The 22,494-nt window shown below is 46.2% G+C and overlaps 7 protein-coding genes across 7 annotated transcripts; 2 read left to right on the forward strand and 5 right to left on the reverse strand.

Moving 5' to 3' along the window:
• Nucleotides 1–4,653: 4,653 nt before the first annotated feature.
• Nucleotides 4,654–9,349, reverse strand: N7477_001168 (putative ABC multidrug transporter; the record flags this gene model as incomplete). The annotated part of the gene is made up of 9 exons (XM_056962831.1): nt 4,654–4,791; nt 4,841–5,183; nt 5,233–6,014; nt 6,062–6,540; nt 6,594–7,203; nt 7,257–7,466; nt 7,518–8,261; nt 8,297–8,843; nt 8,898–9,349. 9 exons carry the CDS (start codon nt 9,347–9,349, stop codon nt 4,654–4,656), a joined length of 4,305 nt encoding a protein of 1,434 aa, XP_056827834.1.
• A 1,645-nt stretch (nt 9,350–10,994) lies between these two features.
• On the forward strand, nt 10,995–11,363 carry N7477_001169 (uncharacterized protein; the record flags this gene model as incomplete). The annotated part of the gene is made up of 1 exon (XM_056962832.1): nt 10,995–11,363. One exon carries the CDS (start codon nt 10,995–10,997, stop codon nt 11,361–11,363), a length of 369 nt encoding a protein of 122 aa, XP_056827835.1.
• A 300-nt stretch (nt 11,364–11,663) lies between these two features.
• On the reverse strand, nt 11,664–12,929 carry N7477_001170 (uncharacterized protein; the record flags this gene model as incomplete). Its single annotated transcript, XM_056962833.1, has 4 exons — nt 11,664–11,702; nt 11,750–11,984; nt 12,062–12,389; nt 12,593–12,929. 4 exons carry the CDS (start codon nt 12,927–12,929, stop codon nt 11,664–11,666), a joined length of 939 nt encoding a protein of 312 aa, XP_056827836.1.
• A 319-nt stretch (nt 12,930–13,248) lies between these two features.
• On the reverse strand, nt 13,249–14,949 carry N7477_001171 (uncharacterized protein; the record flags this gene model as incomplete). The annotated part of the gene is made up of 8 exons (XM_056962834.1): nt 13,249–13,681; nt 13,733–13,800; nt 13,857–14,071; nt 14,121–14,229; nt 14,276–14,546; nt 14,604–14,731; nt 14,832–14,857; nt 14,910–14,949. 8 exons carry the CDS (start codon nt 14,947–14,949, stop codon nt 13,249–13,251), a joined length of 1,290 nt encoding a protein of 429 aa, XP_056827837.1.
• A 1,092-nt stretch (nt 14,950–16,041) lies between these two features.
• N7477_001172 (putative O-methyltransferase) lies at nt 16,042–17,390 on the reverse strand (the record flags this gene model as incomplete). The annotated part of the gene is made up of 6 exons (XM_056962835.1): nt 16,042–16,613; nt 16,678–16,802; nt 16,860–16,986; nt 17,045–17,059; nt 17,106–17,244; nt 17,295–17,390. 6 exons carry the CDS (start codon nt 17,388–17,390, stop codon nt 16,042–16,044), a joined length of 1,074 nt encoding a protein of 357 aa, XP_056827838.1.
• Nucleotides 17,391–18,180: 790 nt separating this feature from the next.
• On the forward strand, nt 18,181–20,055 carry N7477_001173 (putative MFS transporter; the record flags this gene model as incomplete). Its single annotated transcript, XM_056962836.1, has 8 exons — nt 18,181–18,365; nt 18,421–18,570; nt 18,638–18,807; nt 18,860–18,884; nt 18,940–19,327; nt 19,373–19,484; nt 19,535–19,748; nt 19,806–20,055. 8 exons carry the CDS (start codon nt 18,181–18,183, stop codon nt 20,053–20,055), a joined length of 1,494 nt encoding a protein of 497 aa, XP_056827839.1.
• A 430-nt stretch (nt 20,056–20,485) lies between these two features.
• N7477_001174 (uncharacterized protein) lies at nt 20,486–21,904 on the reverse strand (the record flags this gene model as incomplete). Its single annotated transcript, XM_056962837.1, has 1 exon — nt 20,486–21,904. The coding sequence occupies one exon, from the start codon at nt 21,902–21,904 to the stop codon at nt 20,486–20,488; it is 1,419 nt and encodes a 472-aa protein (XP_056827840.1).
• Between the last annotated feature and the right edge of the window lie 590 nt (nt 21,905–22,494).

The following is a 22,494-nucleotide window of genomic DNA, read 5'->3' on the forward strand; positions in this document are numbered from 1 at the left end:
TAGGTCCTACCACTAATCCTCTTTATACCTAAAAAGGATAGTGTCGGGCTATAAGGGTAAAGCTACCACGAAGCAGATCGTGGCCCCTTAAGTCCGTGGGATTAACCTTAGTCCGGCTAGGTCAGTTAGTGCCAGATAAAGGTAGAAGGTTAAAGGTCCTAGGATAGGCTATAAGCAGATATAGCCTAAACGAAGGCAGAACTATAGTCCTAAGGATTAAAGGAAGAAGGATAGAGATAACTTTAGAAAGTAAAAAATAGCTTAATTCTATCTGCTAGGAAAGAAGGATATATTTATAGGCTAATATAGCCTAGAAATAATATCTAGAATAATATATAAATAACGTATAAATACTAAGAAATAATATAATAAAGGTAATAAAGAAGGGAACTAAAGAGAAGCGAAAAGAATAATATTAAGGATTAATAGTCTAAGCTACCCTAAAGGCACCCCTGTATAATTAGGCTATATATACGTAAAGGTAGACTATTTTGCCCCTAAGGGAAAGAGATCCGCCTATCCTTAAGGGACTAAAGGCTAAAGTCTATTTATTAAGGTCCGAAGACTATAGTTAAAGTCCGCGAGTAAGATATACTTAAAGGTACCCCCAAAGGAATAGACTATTTATACCTAAAGGCGGACTATTTACCCCTAAAGAAAAATAGTCCCGCCTATCGTTTAGGGGGTTATAGCCTAGAATTAAAAGTAATTAAAATATTATTTTAATATAAAAAGATTAGATTATATAATTAATATTTTAGGTCTTATAGATTAAATATAAGGAAAGATTTTTCTATATAATATTAGTCTATATTTTAATAAATACTTTAGTAAAATTAATATATAGAATACTTATTATTAAATCTAGATAAAAGAGAGTAAAGAGTAAAAGATAGCCTTCTAAATATAATATAGCTATTATAAATATATAATAATATTATTTAGATATACTAATATATTAGCTATTGTTGGAGCATAAGGGGAAAGCTACCACGAAGCAGATCGTGGCCCCTTAAGTCCGTGGGATCAACCTTAGTCCGGCCAGGTCAGTCGGTGCCAGACAAAGGAAGAAGGTCAAAGGTCGTAGGATAGACTATAAGCAGATATAGCCTAAACGAAGGCAGAACCACAGTCCTGAGGATCAAAGGAAGAAAGTAGAACTGACTTTGGAAAGTGGAAAATGACTTGATTCTTTCTGCTAGAAAAGAAGGACATATTTATAGGCTAAAGTAGCCTAGAAATGACGTCTAGAATAACATACAAATACTAGACAGCAACATAATAAAGGTGGCAAAGAAGGGAACCGAAGAAAAGCCAAAAGAATGATGTCAAGAATCGACGGTTTCAGCCACCCCGAAAGCTTCCCCGCAGTATCTGGTTATGCATACCCAAAGGTGGACCATTTTATCCCTAAGGGAAAGTGGTCCGCCTATCCTTGAGGGGACTGAGGGTCGAAGTCTGTTCACCGAGGTTCGAAGACCATAGTCGAAGTCCGCAGGCAAGATATGCCCGAAGGCACCTCCGAAGGAACGGACCATTCATGCCTGAAGGCGGACCATTTACCTCTGAAGGGAAAATGGTCCTGCCTATCATTCGGGAGAGGGCCGCGGACCAGAATCAGAAGTGGTCAAAATATTATTTTGATAGAAGAAAAAATCTGGTCACGTGATTAATGCAATGCTGATCTTATATGTTGAATATAAGGATAGATCTTTCTATGTAGCATTGGTCTATATTCCAATAGATTTTAAATATAAAATCTCTATAAAGATATATTAATACATTAAGAGAATAAGACTAAAAGATTAAAATATAATAAAAAAATAGGCTACAATATTATTAATAATTATTTTATTAATAATATCTTTATTTATAAATCAAAGATAAAGTATAGCTAAAATATTATTATGGAAGATTTACTTTATAACCTACTCTAAAATAAATATAATATCTATAAAAAATCGATATAATATTAATAAAGTCTCTTATAAAAGTAATAAATATTATTAGTATTAAAGCTAAGATTATTGATAGGAATAAAGAGATAACTAACTAAATATATTTAGTAAATAGTGAAATTAACTTATAGAATTATTAGCGAAACTTATATAAAATAGGCTTCTAACTTATAGGCTTAGTAATATATATAATATCTAAGTTATAAATATTATAATAATAAGATATTAGATATAAATATTAATAATAAAGATATAAATTATCTCCTTAATATAAATATAAATAATATCTAATTAAATATAGTTATTAATAATAAGTATTTTAGATTTATTTGTTTTCCACTATAATTTTAATAATAAAATCTTAGATATTAGCGATATATTTAATTAAATTAATTATATTAATTAAGTTATCTTATATACTAAAAGAAACCTAAATAAGTTAGTAATAAAATAAAAGCGAATAAAAAAGATAAACAAATTAAAGGGTAAGAATAATTAATAAAAATAAACTTAATATAAAATAGAACTTAGTATATTATATATATAAATAATTAAGAAGGCACTTAGCCTATCTTAGTCTTAGAGGGAATAATAAATATAAAAAACATATTAAATAAGTTCTAAAATTAGAGATATATTCTATAAAGGGTAATAGCTAAAAGATATAAAAAAATATATATTAATTTATAATTAAAATAGAGACAAAAATAGAGATAAAATAAATAAATAAAGAGAAAGCTAAATTAATAATAAGTTATAGCTAAAGAATAAATTAAAATAAAGCTAAATAAAGCTAAATAAAGCTAAATATAAAAATTAAAAAAAATTAAGAAGATATTAAAAAAAAAAGTAAAAAAAAGTAAGAAAAAAGAAACAAGAATAAAAATAAATAAAAATATTAATATTAATAAATAAAAATAATAATAATAATAATAATAATAATAATAATAATAATAATAATAATAATAATAATAATAATAATAATAATAATAATAATAATAATAATAATAATAATAATAATAATAATAATAATAATAATAATAATAATATACTAAATAAGCACTAATATATAACTAAAAAGAATATATATCAATACATTTTATTAATATAGCTATATATTATTATTAGCTTAAAATAAAGATACTATCGCTATATTATAGCTAAGACTATCGCGAAACTAAGGAGAGCCTGTAAAGGAGGTTGTTTGAGGGCAACATCCTTCCGCTTAGCCAAAAGACCATTTATGTCGACCCTTAAGGTCGACATCCTCAAATCCATATATATACCCACACCTGCATAATAAGGAATAAGCACATATTATTCCTTGACAGAGCCTAATATTATTTATAACTTCTACGTAACTTACCCTAAGTATAATAATACAGGGCTTATATCTATTATATAATCCTGAACCCTAAAAGATTATATAATCTAGATAACAATATATTAAAAAACTTTTTTTTTTTTTAGCAATTACCTCTGGGGCCCGTCGCCTCTAAAAGGGGAGATAGTTATAAAGGAATACTAAGGACTAATAATAAAGGTTTACTCTATAATATAATAAGCGAGTCTCAGACCCGGTTCGTACTTAAAATAAGAGGGTTTCTAAATAACTTAGACTTAGTAAGAATCAGTCTTACTTCTTTTAATACTAGACTTAAACCCAGATATCCTTCCTTACCTAACTGATAGGCCTTCTACCCTGAACACGTAGATTCTTTACACTTATCATAATAATATAGAAATATTACCTTTTACTGATCATTAATATTATCTCTCTTCGTAGATCTATTGTTGGCTTATATGTATCCAAATACAATTATTATTATACACAATTGATCACATACTAAGGGATTTATTGATTCTTGGCGATAAATGTGTCTATGTCTTCCACATAATTCTTTTATTCCAAAAATGTAAAGAATCTACGTGTTCAGGGTAGAAGGCCTGTGGTTAAGTAAGGAAGGATGTCTAGACTAGAGTTTGGTATTAATAGAAGCAAGACTGATCCTTGCTAAGTCTAAGTTATTCGGATACCCTCTCGACTTGAGTACAAATCGGGTCCGAGACTTACTTATTACACTACGGGGTAAATCTTCACCGCTAGTCCTTGGTATTCCTTTACAAAGAAGGACTATCAATTTACTACAATTAATTACTCAGACTTCCGTATCTAATTCTAGATTTATATCCGGTCTCTTCGCGGTCCCTGAGCCTCAACGCAATATTATGTCAGATATTTCAATCGGATAAGTGAGTTATTCGTAAGTCTAGACGTCTTGGGTGGCATCATCTTTTTTTCGCTTATCTAACCAGATAGGAATATAAGAAGCACAGAAAAGTCGAAAGAGGGGATAATTAGGTCTTCAAAGTACACTGTGGAATCTCATTTCAAGGGCAAGAGATCATCGAGCACCCTGATGTACTATGGACATGCCGACTAACATCATAGAATGGACGTGAAGCTTTCATTCTATAGAGTCAACTCATGTCTACAGGGCAGCGCAATAACACAAGACGATAGCTCATCGATAAGAAAATAAAAGGTAATGCTAGCACATGACCCCGAATGAACGAGGCTTACAGATGCACATAGTTCCCAATGGCAGCTGTCATAAATGGTGTCATTATCTGGCACAATGAATACTTTTTTAAGAATTGAAAGAACGCAAATTCTATATTCGAATTTCGTACATCACTTTGACCGCCATTTTGCGACGGATCGTAAGTACACTAGGAGATACACCATCAAGTAGTTAGCAATAGTAAAGGCAAGAAAAATGCCAAAGTACGGCCAGATGACCGAGTCATCTAGCCCAATTCCAGAAAGATACTTCTCAAATTAGCTTCAGATCTCGTAATAGTTTCAGGCCAAAGCTTACATCATCACCATAGCTGTACTCGCAATATCCACAAATTCCGCTGCTTTCCGGGTTCGAAAGATACCCGACCCCCGTGGAAGTGAGCCAAGGACTGGCATAATCACCACAAGTCATGTGCGGTGGGCTTTCGAAGAGGGTCAATTCGCTCTCATTACAAACTACTGGAGTTCCGCGAAGGACTGAGGTCAAAACACCTCCAATCCAGTATGTGAAAGGCGTGATATAGTACATGGTGTACTTCCAAAACGCAGGCATCTGCTCGTGAGGACGCAAGATGCCATTGAAGAGCTCGCACATGATAATGAAGAAGGGCATGAGAGTAGCCGCCACCATTGAATCAGCACTAAGACAAGGTTAGGAAGATCGAGGCTAAATAATTATTCAGCACTCACCTCAAAGCAGCAATCCACTGGCCCCATGAAGTAGCAAATAGGAAGAAGAGAAAGAACATCAGGAAACTGTATCCTGCTGCAAATCCGAGAGGAAGTCCGACCATGAAATAGTACATTACATAAAAAATCACCCCGCTGACAATAGCATAAGGGATCTCTGTGATGATTTGTGCAGTGCTGAACGCGACCCAGCTGTACACTCCACTGGGTCCTTCTCGTGCCAGCCAGATATCACGATTCAAGATGAAACGCATGGAAATGGCGTTGATGAATTCGGGAACCAGCATCAAGACCAAGAATGCGGAGAAAGCCTTCGACTGAAGATCGGTCTTACTATTTCCGATTTGGAGATAAGTAAGGCCGTTGACGAGTGCGTGGAGGAATGATGCGTAAACTCTCGAGTATGGGTACTCAGCCGTACGCCAGAATTGACGACAAGTTCGCTGTGTAAGTAACATAACCTGCTGGTGAAGAGGGGGCAAAGATGGTGTAGCCAAGTTTCCTCGGCTTTTGTCATGGTGAGCTCGAATAGCGGAGATCTCTTTAATGATATGCTCAGCCTCTTCGGAGTCTCGCCAGATCGAGGCCCAATTGACCTGGCTCTCTGAATCAACTTTAGTGCCCCCAACAACCACTTCGATGAGGAAGTCTGCAGCATTTGTGACCATCTGGGGGCAATGGCCGTTCTTTTTGAAATAATCAAAGATAGCTTTCCCAGACTGGCCGACCGGTCCGAAATAGTAAGTGCTTCCACCAGGGCTCAAGGCAAGGACGCGATCGAACTACCTATGTCAGTCTCTGACTAGCACCTGTACGAACTGGGATTTACCTCTTCAAATTGTTGCTGATTGGCCTGGTGTATGGTGCAAAGAATGGCCAATCCTTGGTTCGCAAGACGACGAAGCAGGGCCACAATGTTGGTCGCACCCTGACTATCAAGTCCACTGGTCGGTTCGTCCAGGAATAAAAGCAGCCGAGGGCGGGCACATAGCTCGACTCCGATCGTAACCCGCTTTCTCTTCTCAATATCCAATGACCCAATCATCGCGTTTTGCAATTCAATCAGATCCAAAGTGTGCAGGACTGTCTCCACGTAGGCCAGCTTCTCATTTATGGGAGTTTCATGGCGCTGTCGGAGAAGAGCAGAGAATTCAAAAGCCGCACGAATAGTACTGCTTTCATCGTGGATGTCCATTTGCTGGCAGTATCCAATCTGCCGATTGAAAGACTTATTGATCGGTTCACTGTCCACATACATTGAGCCGGTCAAGGTACCGGCACTTTGTCTTTGGGTAAGCGCAGTCAACACTAGAAAATTGAGTCAGCTTCTGGTGGATTTCCAGAGGATTTTTATCGCTTACAAGTCGACTTCCCTGCACCCGATGCTCCAACAAGAGCCGTAAGACTTCCTGGCTTGCAATAGCCACACACATTGTCCAATAACTTTCGCGTCTCTTTTCCAACCTGTACATCGAGCCCAAGGTCCGACCAGGTGAATGTGGAATCAGTACCAGATAGAGATTGTCCGGAAGGACCGAAAGAACTCTCGGCACGGGGAGATCTGGGGTCCACAGGGACAGGACTGTTCTCCTCGTCGCTACAGGTTCCATGCTTCCGCTTGAGTAAGTGACAATTACTCTTATACTGAATCGGGCCAGCACCAGTCAATTCCCATTCCATCACTTCACTCAGCCAACACGTGAGCCCGATGAAAGCGACTGTAAACAGGCAGAGAATGCCAAAATTGCGCCACACATGGCTATAATAAAATCCAAATTGTGCTGCTAAATAGTCATCTCCATTGATCACTGTGCTGCCTATCTGACTGCCAGCGTATGCACAGGTCTGGTAAGCGACATCGGTGTAATTGGATCCGGCTGGAATGATCGATCCGGTTGCACAAGTAAAATTGACATTGTGGAACTCGGCGGCCATGACCGATTCATAGGTGTACAAAGCGGGTGTTGTGTACTGAAAAGCTTAGTTTGAGCATCATATATTGCCATCAAGACGGGACGACTTACGGCTATCCATCCAACCCAAGGAACGTCCTGAATCATTTTGTCAAGAGACAAGACATAGCCACCAAACACGACGCAAAAAAGCACAGACACTCCGCAGTATCGCAAAGCAACTTCGAAATTATTAGACAAGGCCGCAAGGACTCGGAACTGCGCTGTCAAACAAATTGTACACATGTAGATGAAGAGGAAGTCGATAAAGAATGGACCAGCCTGTCACTGCGTAAGAATCTTGAAGGAGGGAAAGATATGATCTCAACTCACATCGGATCGCAGCCCCGACAGGAAGTACATGACAATAAGATATAGCAAGGTCAGCAATGCAGTTACCACCATATCCTGTGCGACTCGAGCCATACAAACGGCACTAGGCCGCACAAAGGCAAACTTTTTCTGTCGACTAATAATATCTCGGCCCTGCATCGCTTCTTCAAGCTCGGACATCTGTAGCCAGGCGAGTAAGATAGAAGAGTAAAAGAGCACACCACCACGCGAATACATGCCGTCGGTAGTCTGGGGCTGATCATAAAACATGGACCCAATCAGGAGGCCATAGACTACCGCAGATATCAACTTGATGTAGAGTGGGCCCATGTGGCCCCGGAGCTGCCACATTTGTCGCTGGGCGCAAAGAACGATCTGACGGAAGAGCGATATGGTGTAAGGAGACTTGGATGAGACAAAGCGAGATTTTTCGCTCTGCATAGTACGCTTGAAGTCATCCACACTGTTAGACTCTGAGTCGGATGTGCAAGCTCCATTGGGTTTGTCGCTATTTCGCTGATCATCGTACTTTTCAACCGATGTTTCGAGGTTCTTGAATGCCGCACTCTGTCGGAATGCAGTCTCCAGCTCAATTGCCCCCTTCGGAGCACGGTCTTCCCAGCCTGCGCGGAAGCGTCGTCTCTCCGGGACCGTGATACTGGTCAGAAAATCCGAAATGGTCTGCATTTCGGCACTTTCGTATCCGAGGTCCTCAAAATACCGCTTGGCCTCGCCGGCTGGGCCCTGGAACAGCATTCGTCCTCGTCGATCAGAAGTACCTTGTCCACCAGTTCGTAGATTGCATCAGAGGCTTGGTACAAAGTGAGCAAGGTGGCCTTACCACAAGTGTCTGTCATGATGCGCAAGCTGCGCACATAGTCCAGGGCAGAGGAGGCGTCCAGCCCACGAGTCGAATTATCCCAGCATGTCACGGATGAATCCGTGGCGAGGGATTCAATGATGGAGATTCGTTTGCGCTCACCACCCGAGACACCTCGAATGTACTCGTTGCCCACGAGGGTGTTCATTGTGTGGGTCATACCGAAAACTCGACCGTAGATCTCGAGATACTTGGGAATTCGGTCTTGGAAGCGCTTGGGAGTCTTGCTCCTCAATGCAAACTCAAGGGTCTGTCGCACATTAAGGGTCGGGAAATGCACATCGTCTTCGGGAACGTAGGCTACTACACTGCGGTAGTGTTTTCGAACTTCATCTGGGCTCAGACCGGAATACTCAATTGATCCCGTCACCCGCAGAAAGGAAGAGTGGTGGCCAGCAACGGTGCGCAGGAAGGTCGAGCATCCAGCTCCGGGACAACCTAAAACGCTGAGGCATAAGGTAAACATGTATCATTCCGCTAAAAAGGCTACTTCTACTTACAGCATCATCTCTCCGCTCTCGACTACGCCCGAGAAGTCTCGAATGATAGGGCGTCCTTGCTGGGGCTTCTTTGATGAAAGCCAAGGCTGAATGGTCCACTCATAGATATCCTGCAGGGTGAACGTACGCCATAAAGCCATGCCAAGGGTCTTTATTCTGGTGTGGCCATCACCCTCGCCCCAGGTCGAGACTGATTGGAAGCAGACACCTAAATTAGAGCGTTTCTTGCCCCCGCGAACCTGTTCCTCTAGGAATTTGTCAAATGACGAATGAGGTTCTGGATAATTCAGATGCACGCCCGAAAGACTTCCCTCCGTTAGTGTGCGGTGAATATCGGCGAGAGCATCCTCATCCTCGTGGGAAATCTGCACCCTCGGGCCATGTTTTTCGGTCGAGGCTTCCTGGCCAGAAACAAATGAGGGATGAGTACGCGCGTGAAGCGGACCGGGCATGTTCCAACGCTATTAACTGTGCGATGATATGCAGGAGATCTACTGCATATTTTTGCCTGGGAAAGACGAAGACGAGCGAGGGCCGTCTTTTATACAAACCCAGATCGAGACCGCACGAGGAAGCCAAGCCCTAGGATGGATCCCCCGTCATTTCGGCCAATCTTTTGCTAGGACCCAGTCTAGGCCTGCAAGAAATAAAGAGCCGTAGTCGACACGGCGGAGGACAATCCCAATCAGAAGCACGTATTGAACGGGGCCATGAGGGGCCCGAACAGGTGGAGTCGGAAATCGCGGTACTTTGACCAAGTCTGGAAAGTCGATGGAACCCCGACCGCGAAACAGAGGCAACAGTGGGCGCTCCCCGCGGAATCCGCGGACACGGTTCGACACAAAAGGGAAGCCAAGAGGAGACTGACTCCACCACTATGCCCACTCGTAAGCCATGCTTTACCCAACACGATCCCAGGTTGCTCTGCGTTGACGAGTTGGGCGGTTATCTCGTCAGATTCAATGGTAAATGCAGAGATGCGATAGGGTGAAATTTCAGGGTGGGGCGTCGACAGAAGCCTGATCTGGTAGATGGACTCTGACGCAAAAGCTGTCACTCTTTTTCTCCGATAGATTGGGGCCAAGAAAAGCAAAAGACGCATATGACACCTGGACACCTTAGGCAGAACAATATGTTCTGTGTATATGCCGAATATTCTTCGGCCTTCTGTAACCTCACCAAGAATATGTATTGAAATGATGTTATTAGAAAAGAGTCTAGGGATGTCTACAAAAACCTAGTGGAGTTTGACGGCGTCTTGGGGATATTATGCACCAGCAAGGAACACTACCTTGGAAGGTATATAATTCGCTCGATCAAGATACACCTGAACTTTTATATGACTCTATGGACCGTTATAGATAGTCCAAGGATCAGTAAATATATTCACTACACCAACCAAACCGACTATCTAAGAATAATGGGTAGTACAATATACTGCCTGAGATCAGCGTGAACAATATAGATGAATCAGCAAGTTAGACATGAAAGATCTAATATAACAGGCGGAAATAACCATACTTAGGTCGAGTCGACGGCTGAAATTCGCAAAACCCTCTTGTCAATGTCAACCGTCACTCTGATATCATAGAAAGGACTGGAAACGTTTCGTGCGACTTCCTCTTATGAGTTTTCCCAGAGGCCGAAAAGATCATATCTCGGTGCGATCTGTCAAGATAAAAATCAAAGCAAAAGACCGAGAACGAATTCATCCCGCTATGAAGCTATCACTTAGGGGATTGAATCAAATTTAGAATAAATCAAATGTAGAATTGAAGATCCAGTAACTTATTATAGGGAGAACACAAACATTTAAAGCCGATCCAAGAAAATGGACCAAAAGGTCTTGCTCAGCTTTCGCGAGAGAGCTTTGCACCATATTCACATCTGAGATCCGCCTCAGGCGGTGCCTGAAAATACATATAGCAATATCAGCGGAAAGAGCTCGAGAAGGAAGTTTAATCATCTCGAGGGTCAGGCGGTGAAACAGCCAAGTCAAGCTAAATTTTGCCGGGTTCGTACCAGAATCGCGTGGAGCAGTCCTTCATATAATTCCCATACATGTCCACGTGAAGGTATTCTAGCCTTCACCCCAGAATGCTCTACAATGCTCTAATTCGCACGCACCATATCACTTCTCGCAAAAAGGTGGCTGCCTTGAAGCGCGCGGCCGACTTACACCAATGTTATGTGCTCCTCCGCTCCGGTGGCTGCCCAGGCATCATGTACGTCGAGGGCCGGGACCAGGCTCAAGTCGAGTCATGGGTCGGGGAAGTTCGCAAGCTGCGCTATAAGGATTTCCAGTTGGTGAATAGACCAGGTCCTCTGGCGCATGAGGCAACAGATCAGCCCGCGGAAGATGACGACGCAGGATTGTCAGAGGTTGAGAGTGTAAAAGAGTTTGGGAATTGCATGGAGAAGAAAGGCGTATGGATGTGGTGGAGGAAGGGCATGGGGTATGCCTAATGAATGTACAAAGATTGATGTTTGAGCATTTCTCGATTGAAATGATCCACTGTTCACGATATCTGGATGATTCGACTTGATACTGTCTACTGCTCTATACCCATCTTGTGAGTCAAGTTTCACCTCGTATCTGATCATTTCATGGATCAAGCTCATTTAATGTACAATTGTATCTAGGTCGATATACTAGATGCTAAGTTTTTTGAAAATGCCCCATAATGAAACGCTTAAGACGCCATGCCTTGGTATTCTAGTCCATCAATACTATACAATCCCGGAGCGGACCCAAAAATCCGCAGTCTAAACGGGGGCCGGATAACTCAACAGCTTGCAAATATCCTACAACGAATCAGTAAATCGAAAGGAGCTGTGTGTACGACTCATACCTTTCTTTGCCGCCGGAAATCATCGTACAGCTTCCTCCACAACTCCCGATCACGACAGCCGCTTTCATTAGGCGTCCCTGGATCTTTGTCACAGGCTGGCTGCACCTTTGCCAGGATCTCCTGTGGCCACATGATCCATGGTTTGGGCAGCGGCCAGTCGGAAAAGTGCACGAATTTTGCCTCAGCCAGGGCAAGATCGGGATTCCACGCCTCGTGATCATTGCCGAGGTATGTTCTGTGATTCTTGGTGCGAAATTCACCCGAAATGAGACCATACGGTCGGTGGGGAGCACCAATGCATTGTCACCATACCGGTCATTCAGCAATTCCATGTCATACCGAATATCTGTCAAGTTCACTTCAATTTGGCCGGCTTGGACCGGTTTGAGGTAATCGGTCAGAGCAGTGTATTCGCGGTAGGATGGTTGGATGACGGCCAACAGGGACGAGAGAGTTTTCGTATGCGGCAATAACCAGTATGCGCGAGGCATGGCGATGGTGGTGGGAGGGAGAAAGAACAGCTCGTCCATGTGTTGCAGCAGGGTGATATCCGAGTCGAGGTGGATGACGCGTTCGTACTCGACGGCACCAAAGGCAGATAATTTGGCAGTGCTCGTGTCCCACGAGGCTTGCGAGGCTCCTGTTCAAGCGAAAAGTTAAGCATTGATCCATTCCACGCAGTATTGCGAGTTTCGCGCACCTTCTCCCCCGTCTTGATTCCCTCTATAAACACTGGGTGCAACAGCACATCATAATCGTCCCTTGCCATGAGGAGTAGCTGGCTTATGCGATCAAACTCATTCTCCACTACCAAATCCCAATCCTGCGGGTAGAACAGCACACGCTCCGCCCGAGATCCAAATCGCTGCAAGGCCTCAAAGACCATCACGGCATTGCACAAGTAGGTCTCGGAGGTGGCGTACGTAGTATAGGCATAACGTGACCAGTCGATCTCATCATAATGAATATGTGGTAGCAGAGAAGACGGCGGTTTTTCACGATGACGCCACATAATAAATAGGACGAACAATGCAAGTATCACCCAGGTGCGGATACGCCGAAATTGGCGCTTGACCAGGGCCACAATGGGCTCGTCGTCAATATCGAAGAAGTCATTTTCGGAGGCATTGGAGCCCCTTCGGTAGGGGAATGCCTTGCTCCTGATCGTCGGCAGAGCCATGGTGCAATGGACTTGATCGGCTTTCGTTGACAGACTGAGCCGGGTTATCATCACGTGGAGATTGGGATTATGTCATTTCACTGCAGACTGGAGATAAAAGTACAGGCCTTTAGGAAGAGGAGAGTGGAGATACGGAGAATGGATATTATTCATTGTAGATCGATTTTATTAGAGAAGCCGTTTCAGTGTGGCCATATACTGTGGGAAAATAAACCCCGGCAGAGGGGTGTCGACTGATCAACAAAACCTCGACAAATGACTTTTTACATTATTTACGCTCGCTTTGAGCTACACATGTCACATCACGGTATGCATTCTTTCAACCGGATCTTCGGTTCTCATGCCTGCGAGGAGGCTCACCACCATCTGGCAAAAGCCGCGCGCCACCAGAAGAGACGGACCGGTCGTCATCCACCTGTACGGTTATATCAGTCTTAACCGTAACGCCATCACTAGGATTCTCAGGAGGTTGAGCCCTTGAAATCCGGCTCTCGGAGCGTTCGTTGTTACTCCAGTTTGGAATAGGACTTTCTTCGTCCCAATTGGTCACCGTCGCCGAATCCATCCAGTGGTCTTTGCGGCGGCGCTTTAACTCCGTGTCGTTGGAGTGATTCGTATTCTCGCCATTGTTGGACCGTGACTTGGACCAGTACCCAGCCAATCGACCGTCACGGCGGGAGTCGACAAATGCACGGAGGAAGAGCCGAGCCACAGGCGCACATGAGGCGATGAGGATGCTATAGTTTTCGATTCTGCAACGAGTCAGACAAGAATCCAGAGTACCAAGAAGGGGCAGAACTCACTTCACCCAAAGGACGAAAGAGACAATGTTATAAGTAAAGTCTAGACGGTCACCCAAAGACTTCAGTTTCTAGGCAACCTTTAAGTTAGCAACAATAATCGACAGCAAAGCACGGAACAACCCACATAGGTCTTGACTATGGAGGCAGCGCCCGAAAGGATCAGTGGACCACACAACGTGAGAGTCTGCCAGATCCGACGGGACCGAACGGTGCTGTTGATCTTGCGGAATTGAGACCAGAATGACACATGATGGTCACGGTTTAGAGTCCGAAGGAAGAATTGCCATAGCTCCATGGCAGCGAGAAACCCCAAGAAGAAATCAATGACGCTGTTGAAACCTACGTTGAGTTAAGTCTTGCTCACATTCAAGATGTTCTAGGAACATACCTCCTTGCACGAAGCCCACGGTAGTCTGGACTAAGGGTGACTGGCACACAACTGAGCCGTCCTCAGGCAGAGGAGTCCACATATAGTGGAAGAATAGAACACGATTGGCCTAAACGGTCAGTCTCTGAGGGAATTACAAGAAGAGCGGCACATACTGTACGATACGGGTTCGGTCCACACTGGACAATGATCTGCACCACCGTGACCATGTTGACGACAATTTGGACAATGGCACAAACAATGATGGAGATTCGGATCTTCTTATCGCTCGCGGCGAAGCAGGTCAACAAGAACCACATCATTCCGGTGCGAGACACCATGGCCGAGCTCACGGCGATGGGCTGGGACATGAAATCCCATTTCATGGCATGGAATCGTTCCGTGGCATTCAAGTAGAAGTAATGACGGCCCAAGCCCCAGTTGGAACTTGAGGCAGTTAGCGCAGAACATGGCAGACAAGCAAGAAGGGCGATTAACACTTACCTCATCTGGATCATGGTCATATGGGTCAGATCAAAGCCGTAGGCTATCAGAAAGAAAAGATCTTCAATACCCCCAGACTCGGCCGGGGGCAGTGACTTGAGGTAGAGCCCATCGTACCCAGGCCTTGACTGCATACCGAAACAGCAGTGCAACACCCACGATCGCTGTCAGAACCTAGATATGAGATGATCAGCAGCTACAGCCACAGGAGATTGGATCTTGACCTACCCAGCAGGCATCGAATGTGGCTGTGCCTGGAAGAAGCTGTCAATGGTATGAACATTAGTGGAGTCGCACGAGACTCACCGATGTCGACATCTCCTTCCTTGGGCCTTGGGATTTCCATAATAGAGGAATGCAAGGGCTTAAAAGAAAGAAAGGGGGGGGGGAGAAGAGGGCTGGAATCTTGGGAAGTACACCGGGGGGAGCGTTCAATTCAAATAGAAGGATGACATTTGGGTACGAACCGAAGTGACGAACAATCTTGATGTACACATCTAAGTGCACAGATCCATCAGATCATCCGTGACCGGAAAGGAGTCTAACACCGATAAACTCTAGAGACCCAAGAGACGAGCAATGTACAGGTCAGACTCCGGAGCAAACAGGGGAGAGAAGAAAAGACGCGAACAAGCGAACAAGGGATGCAGAACGAGTAATCGGGTCAAGTCGTCCGCGAGGTCGAGGAAGTAAAACTCAATATCGCGAACGGCAGGTCTCTCTGTGATCCCGATGGAGCTGTTCCTGGATGTTGGCAGGCCCTGGCGTGAAAATTGGGGCCCTGAAAGTGGTCGGCTGAAAAGGCCCCGGTCATCCCCAGGCCCTATTTCCATGTGTGGTTCTCATTCCTTTCCAATGTGGCAATCATCTCCAAGCAATGCCCATGCGGCATCATGCAAGGGGGCACAGACTCGCTTCAACAGCGGAAACCCGAAGACCTGCAATACTCGAAGCCAAAAGCAGAAAAAAAAGTTACGAAGAGCACCCTTCGAGGGTCTCTTGCAGACCGAGGATTGGTGTCACAAATTGGAGCTCACAGCGTGGGTCGTGATGTGATGAGCGGAAAACGGACGAGATCCGACAGGGCGTAGATGGGGGAAAGTCAAAGGCGATGGCTTGCATATATTGCATTCTCGGATGTGACCGATCAGGCGTCGATCATTTACGAACCATTCCCCTCATGAAAGATTCATTTATAGTTCGTACGTGGGGTTCTCGCCTTGATTATTGAGCATTTGATTTTGGGAGGATCTAGGATATAGGATCTAGGTATTTGAGTATTTGGTAGTTATTCAGCACCTAGTATTCAATATGAAATATCAAATGATTATTGATGAGTCTCCAGTATCTCGTATCTCGTATCTCGGTATCTAGTACCTCGTATCTAATATTTACCGAGGTATACATCGAGAAAAAATAACCACCCAGAACCCCATCTCTACTCCGCCCGACGCATCTCCACCAGAGACTCGCCCGCGCGTACATATTTTTCAAATGTCACTCGCAGACCCGAGATACTGGCAAGTTGCCGCCATTCGGACGCGCTGCGCTCACGGCCCCCGAACAGGGCAATCATACTGGCGTGCAGCGAGGTATAGGTCATGTTCTTCGCGTACTCAATAATCAGCAGTCGGGATGTAGGTGCCATGGCTCGGGAGATCTTCTGGAGCAAAGCCACCGCGTCCAGATCGGGCAGGTTGTGGAGAATGTGCTGAAGCGAGTAAATCCGCGCGCCTTGGATCGGTTGTTCCGCGCTCACCTTGTAGTTCCACTCCATTAGCCGCACTCCGGGCACATCATCGATCTCGGTGTTGAACTCCTGCACGACCAAATTTTCCGCGCTCAGATGCGGATAGGCAGCTTGGACCTCGAGGAGGAGCTCCCCTCGACCACCGCCAATGTCGACCATGGCCACCGTCCCCGGTTGACTCAGGGCATCGCGCAAATCGTATCCCCACGACGCGACGCGTTCGGGAAAAGTGCCGAATTGAGAAATTTGCCAACCATAAACTGGTTGAAGCTATCCATCCGCCCCTGGGCCTCCATGATCGAGTACGTATGCTGTCGCGCCAACTCCTTCTCCCCATCAGTTCGTAGGCATATTGAATGGGGCCATTCGCCTCCTGGAAGGGATATGTAAAGTGGGTGGCCTGGAGCTTCTTCATGAAGAATGCGCCCGCCATCATCCCTTCGGTCGTGCTACAGTCACGGTCAGTGGCCGATCGGACAAGATGGGAACAGAATAGAGCCACCCACAAATGCACCGCTCCGTGCTGAGCCGAGGGCATGGCCACCATATGCCGGGTGATGGCATTGGCCTGGAAAACGTTCTCGTCCACGCGATCAAGTAGGCCCAGCCCGGCCATGATGTAAAGGGTATCCGCTACAGTCAGTCAGTATCGCAATGAATTGTCTCCCCATTTTGCAAGGCTGCGGCATACCGGCAAGTAGAGTACCTGGTACCGTTAGCAATATGCACTATCATCCTGCATAGACACGAACTGATTCTATCCTCATCTCCGGTAATGAGCGTGTTGGCTTCGTTGGCCACTTCTTCCGCGGTCGCCGGTCCGCCATGCCGTACTAGCACGTCGAAGAGCTTAAAGTGCACTGCGACAGGGACAAATCCCAGCGAGGCCGGCTATCATATCTTTCAATGCATGTTCCATTCCCCAATCAGGCTACACGTACCACAGTGAGCGTCGCCGCCAATGCTGCCCCCGGTGGCAACGTCGGGGCAGGCTTTGAAAGGCCCAATAGATTGACCAAGCGTTCCAGCAAAGACATCGGGAATAAATAATGGAGAGGCACGATTTTTGTAGCTGAACTCCGGAGCAATGCGTTTTTTATTTGTCTGCTCTCTATGCTAGATGGAAGGGGGGATGCCGGGAATCCTCCTTCGCGTCATCTACGAGGTAAATATGACCAAGGATCATGTAACCACATCACCACCATGCACGATTTCACGGAATTGGAAGGCACCATGAGGCTTTCACTCGGGATTCGGTATATGTGAGTGGTCACAAACCCTCTCGACAGCCCATATTCGAATCTATCACATGGGGCATGCACCCGCAAGGGTGATCTGGGGGCTATCCTACACTGTAGCGCTGATCGCCGGCAGACAGAACGAGTCATAGCGCCAAACACTTCACCTGGAAGCTAGTTGTGGACGAGAGGGCGGGATTTGGGTAGGACTATCACAACCATCATCGTGTTGAGCAGGGATATCCGAGAGATCAATGCAAGATTTGGAACCAAAAGTGGAGATGGAGTTCGGTGGAGACGGGTCTTAGTGATGTTCCCCGAAATCTAAAAATCCACGCTAGGTGACAGTCTATTCTCGGATCCCCCGAGAGTGTGGGACCTCAAGACAGGTCTATCGGAGAGATCTGATCTTCCAGAATTCTCGGCTCTGCGCGACAAAAGCCACGCGAGCTGTATATTCTCCTGAAACTATGTGTGCGATCTAGAACGTTGTCCCTTTTTGCATAAATCCGATCTCTGCCCGGTTTCAATAGTCTCCTTTGTCTACCAATTCCCCTTGCCTATCTTGTTCTCTAGAGAAACGCTCGTCATGGAAAAACCAAACTTGTGCGAAGAACTCCGTGAGATGGACAGCGCCGCCAGTCTATCCCAGTCCGATGAGACTCAAGATGCCAAGGACGGTGGCATGGATCCTCGGAACCCGCAGAATTGGAGCTCAACACGCAAGACTTTACTCTTCATCTCGCTCATGTCAAGCTCCCTGCTCGCCGATGGGTAAGACGCACGTGCCCTGTAAACTTGACGGATTGTTGGAAATTGACTTATCCAGTGCAATGGTCTGGGGCTCAACGCTCATCACCCAGCAGGCGATGGACTGGAAGATCACCATTGACCACTCGGCCACAAGCATGAATTATGGTATTCTGCTGCAGGGCTTCGGTGGGGTCTTCGCCGTCCCACTCATCGAAGCCTATGGTCGGTAGGTACCACTTTTCGGGCTAACGTCAATGGCCGGACACGCGCGTTGACTGCTGTCGTCTCCCTAGTTATCCCGTCTGGCTCTGGCCTCAGGTGATCGCGATGTTCATGGTGCTGGGCGCCACTCTCTCCAATGACTATTCAACCTTTACAGTCTTTCGCTCGCTGCAGGGCTTATTCGGTACCGTGCCACAGGTCATTGGACTGCCTATAATTCATGATATGTATAGGCCGCATGGTACGTGATTTCTCTCTCGCGCGGTGGATATTTTGATGCTGACGTTTCCTAGAATGGCCGCGTATGATCAACATATGGTGAGTTTCAAGGGAGTATGCTTGCAGACTCGTATTCTCGACTGACCCGGAGCAGGGGCACCACGTTCTTGGTTGGTCCGTTCCTGGGGCCTGCGCTCGCAGGCTATATTGGTGCTGGCACAAATTGGCGCGACTCTTTCGGGGTCCTGACTGCCGCTTATGGGCTGTCTACATGTATGGTTCTCGCTTTTGGCCGAGAGACATACTATGCACCGGATAAGACGTCTGGCTCACGTCTTGGCTCGTACTTTGGCATCGGAAACACCAACGTGCCCAAGCTGTCCACGCTCGGATTTTGGTGCCAGAAGCTTGTTGTCTATGTGTTCAAATTTCCCTTGCTGATGACAGGTGAGCTCGCAAAATTCGGTTGTCATGCGATTGTAGCCACTAATCACAAACATGTGCAGGTTTCACTGTCCTGGTGGCATTTACCTGGCCAATTGGTAAGTCCAGTTGACAATTCACCTTCAATTCTCTCATGCTGACAGGCCGCAGGCATCACGACAACAATCGACACTTTCCTGCATAGCCCGCCCTATCTCTTCGACACGATCGAGGCGTCGTCTATGCGGTTCGCTGGTGTGATCGGGGCACTTTGTGGTAAGTCGGAACATGATGTTCTGTCAGTCCAAATCTCACTCTCTTTCCAGGCTGGGCTTTCGGTCACTTCTTCAATGAGTGGATATACCGTCGTCATAGTGCCAACTGGCGCACCGAGCTCCGTCTACACGGCGTGTGGGTCCCAATTGGGAGCATGGCCTGTGGTCTACTCATTTATGGCCTGACCATAAATTTTGGCAAACACTGGATCGGACTGGCTTTTGGCTGGATCATGGTGAACATCGGTATGGTCGCCACCATCGTGTAAGTGTCTCAATCTTTGGCTATCAAGTTTCATCAGTCATCTAACCCGACTGACAGAGCAATCACGGCCTACGCGCTGGAAAAGTACCCCAATCAGTCCACTTGCGTGTCCGCCATCCTGAACATGTGGCGCACATGCGGCGGCTTCGCTGTAGGATATTTCCAGCCCCAGTGGATTGTGCGCAATGGCCTTGGTCTAGTATTTGGTATCCAAGTCATCGTCCTCTGCACGGCGGTCGTCCTCACCATCACTCCAGTGTTGCTGGTCGAGCGACGCAAGCAACTACAAACATCGAGCGCTGCGTGAGAACCCGCAGATAAGATGCGTCACTGATAAGATGGCTCCGGCGACTGGCTCGTACTTCTGTAACTATTTCTTCTGAGTATCTTCATAGTGCGTATTAAGCTATTCTTAAGCACTTGTTTAATTCTCGAGTAGCACATGAATGTTGCTCATTTGTAGGTTTGATTTGTTGTTCTAATAGGATCCCGGTAGCTTCTCGGCTGTTTGGGTTGAGTCCAGCAAAGAAAGTGTGAGCGAAATGCAAGTGAACGGTCCATATGGTCAGTGGCTGCACAGCATGTAACTGAAATGAAGCAGTCTCGAGATAACGCCTCGCCGATGATCGCCCCATGCCCAGTAAAAGAATGAAAACAGATATGTACAAAGACTGAATGATATTTATACAACCCCAATATAAAATACGCTCGAAGAATTGAAGAGGAAAGGAAAATGCTCAGTCAAAGACATATTCGACCTGGGGACATGATGATTGGAAGGTGTTCAGGAGCTTCTGGACACGGTGGGTCATCCAGCCAGAGTAGGTGCCATTGGTGGCGACACCGGCAAGCGTGGTGGACGCGTGTTTGCAGGTCTGCTCCTCGTGGTTGAAAGAAAACTGGAGACAATCTGAATTTTGGGAACAAGCATCAGCACATGCCTCAGCCGAGGGACTCGTGGGGGGATCAAAGTCGATATTGGCCGGAGACAAATTATCCCAGTCCTCGCGCTCGGCGAGCGATCCGTTGTGGATGAACGTCCGATAAACATCGGCGTGAAGCAGAAGAGCATTCTTGCCACTCTTGAAGAAGCCACGCTCGAACCGCCACATCTCCTCAATATCTCGAGGGTCCATATGGTGGTACGAGATGACCGGGTAGCACCAGGGCTGACGACCGTAACCCTCGGAGAAATGGTCAATCTCCCACGGGCGGGAGGTCATCATCATGGGCCAGGCCCACGTCAGAGGGATGTGAATGTTTTGTAGCGCTCGGGCGAGGACACAGTCTCCAGCCCATTCACTGGCAGTCATGATCTCCAGCTCCTCCAGATTTTGGGACCGGTAGCTATGCAGACGCTGCATCGCCCTCTGCGAGAGAATGATACCTGCCCCACCATATCCAAATAAGACGTCGCCAATCTGCATCGGACTACCAAGATAGTAGCTGCGCGTGTGGTCAAGGTGGGCCAGCCAATTGACCAGATTCTGCCAGACAATGTAGGTATCCGCCTCCATGAAGATGTACCACTTGGCATCGGGCATCGCTTCTAGCGCCCCATCAATCATGGGGAGGAACTTCCATTTGTCCAACTTCCACCCAGGGTTGTTCATTTTGCCGAAAGGTCCATTTTCGTCATCGCCAAAGTCCGCATCGGTCAGGCCTGGCCGGCCGACCTTTTGAAGGTGTTCGTAAACCTCGAATTCAGGCTCATTTTGAATTGTTTTCGCGGTCACATTGCTCAGGACGTCATAGGTGCGGACGCCATTGATAGTCTCTTCGTAATCGGAGAAGACGGCAAAGTTCGGGACACATTTGAAGCTGGTACGCAGCTGGACAGGGACCTTCTGGAGGGCCTCGGTGGCACCAGTCTTCAAGACTACAAATACATCCTCCATATCATGACGCAGCTTCCCGCAGGGGTTCTCGTCCTGGTCCAATGCCTTTGATCCTTTGCCCTGCTCCTCAATCTCGGGGACTGGCTGACCTCCTTCGAGGACAATTGTGCTTGATTCGGCCTGTGACGATTGCTCGGTATTCGTGTCCGCCTGCACGGCGGCTGGGGTTGTATTTGGGACTAGGAGGATGTAGTACACTAGAATGAGGGTAAGGAATGGAGAGACGACGAAGACCCATCGTCGTGGAGAATTGAACATGGTCGTAGTAAATAAGTATAAGGAATGTGAGTATTAGGAGAATGGAAAGAGAGAGCAGAGCTAGGAGAGCGACATTGACAGGAATCCATGGGAAATCAAAAGGCAGCAGCGCCTAGATGAAACGTGAAAAAAGGGACAGCGATCATCGAGACAAACAGGTACGACGACCGCCCTTTTTCCACGGTCGTGCGGAGCATGATGATCCATGGGTCTGGCAAAGCAGGCGCCAACGTTGATTCGGTCGCAGTGCAGGGAGAATCAGAACGATAGGCCGATGATTCCGTTGACTGAGGATGGATCATCAAGCACGCGGGACAGGAGCCAACGAGGCCTGCACAGGAGCTCAGGAGTACCCGTCGCCCCACGGTCGGCGTCATCGATTACGGGTTTTTGACGAGGCGCATGCCAGGGATCGGCTGCCAGAAGTGACAACGAGTGGGGTGGCAAATGGGGAATCGATGGGGGAAGTCGGTCAAGTTTCAGGAGGTGATCCAGCGATCGCCAGGGGTTCAGAGACCCTGCGAAGCCGAGATAGCGCCATTTTTGCGAAGCTTTCCAGGCCAAGCCGCTCCAAGTTCGAGTTTTGCAAT

Source organism: Penicillium maclennaniae (genome assembly GCF_028827695.1).
Source record: "Penicillium maclennaniae strain IBT 15551 chromosome Unknown utg000001l:1.0-3280838.0:1.0-3283122.0, whole genome shotgun sequence".
NCBI classification, from domain to species: Eukaryota; Fungi; Ascomycota; class Eurotiomycetes; order Eurotiales; family Aspergillaceae; genus Penicillium; species Penicillium maclennaniae.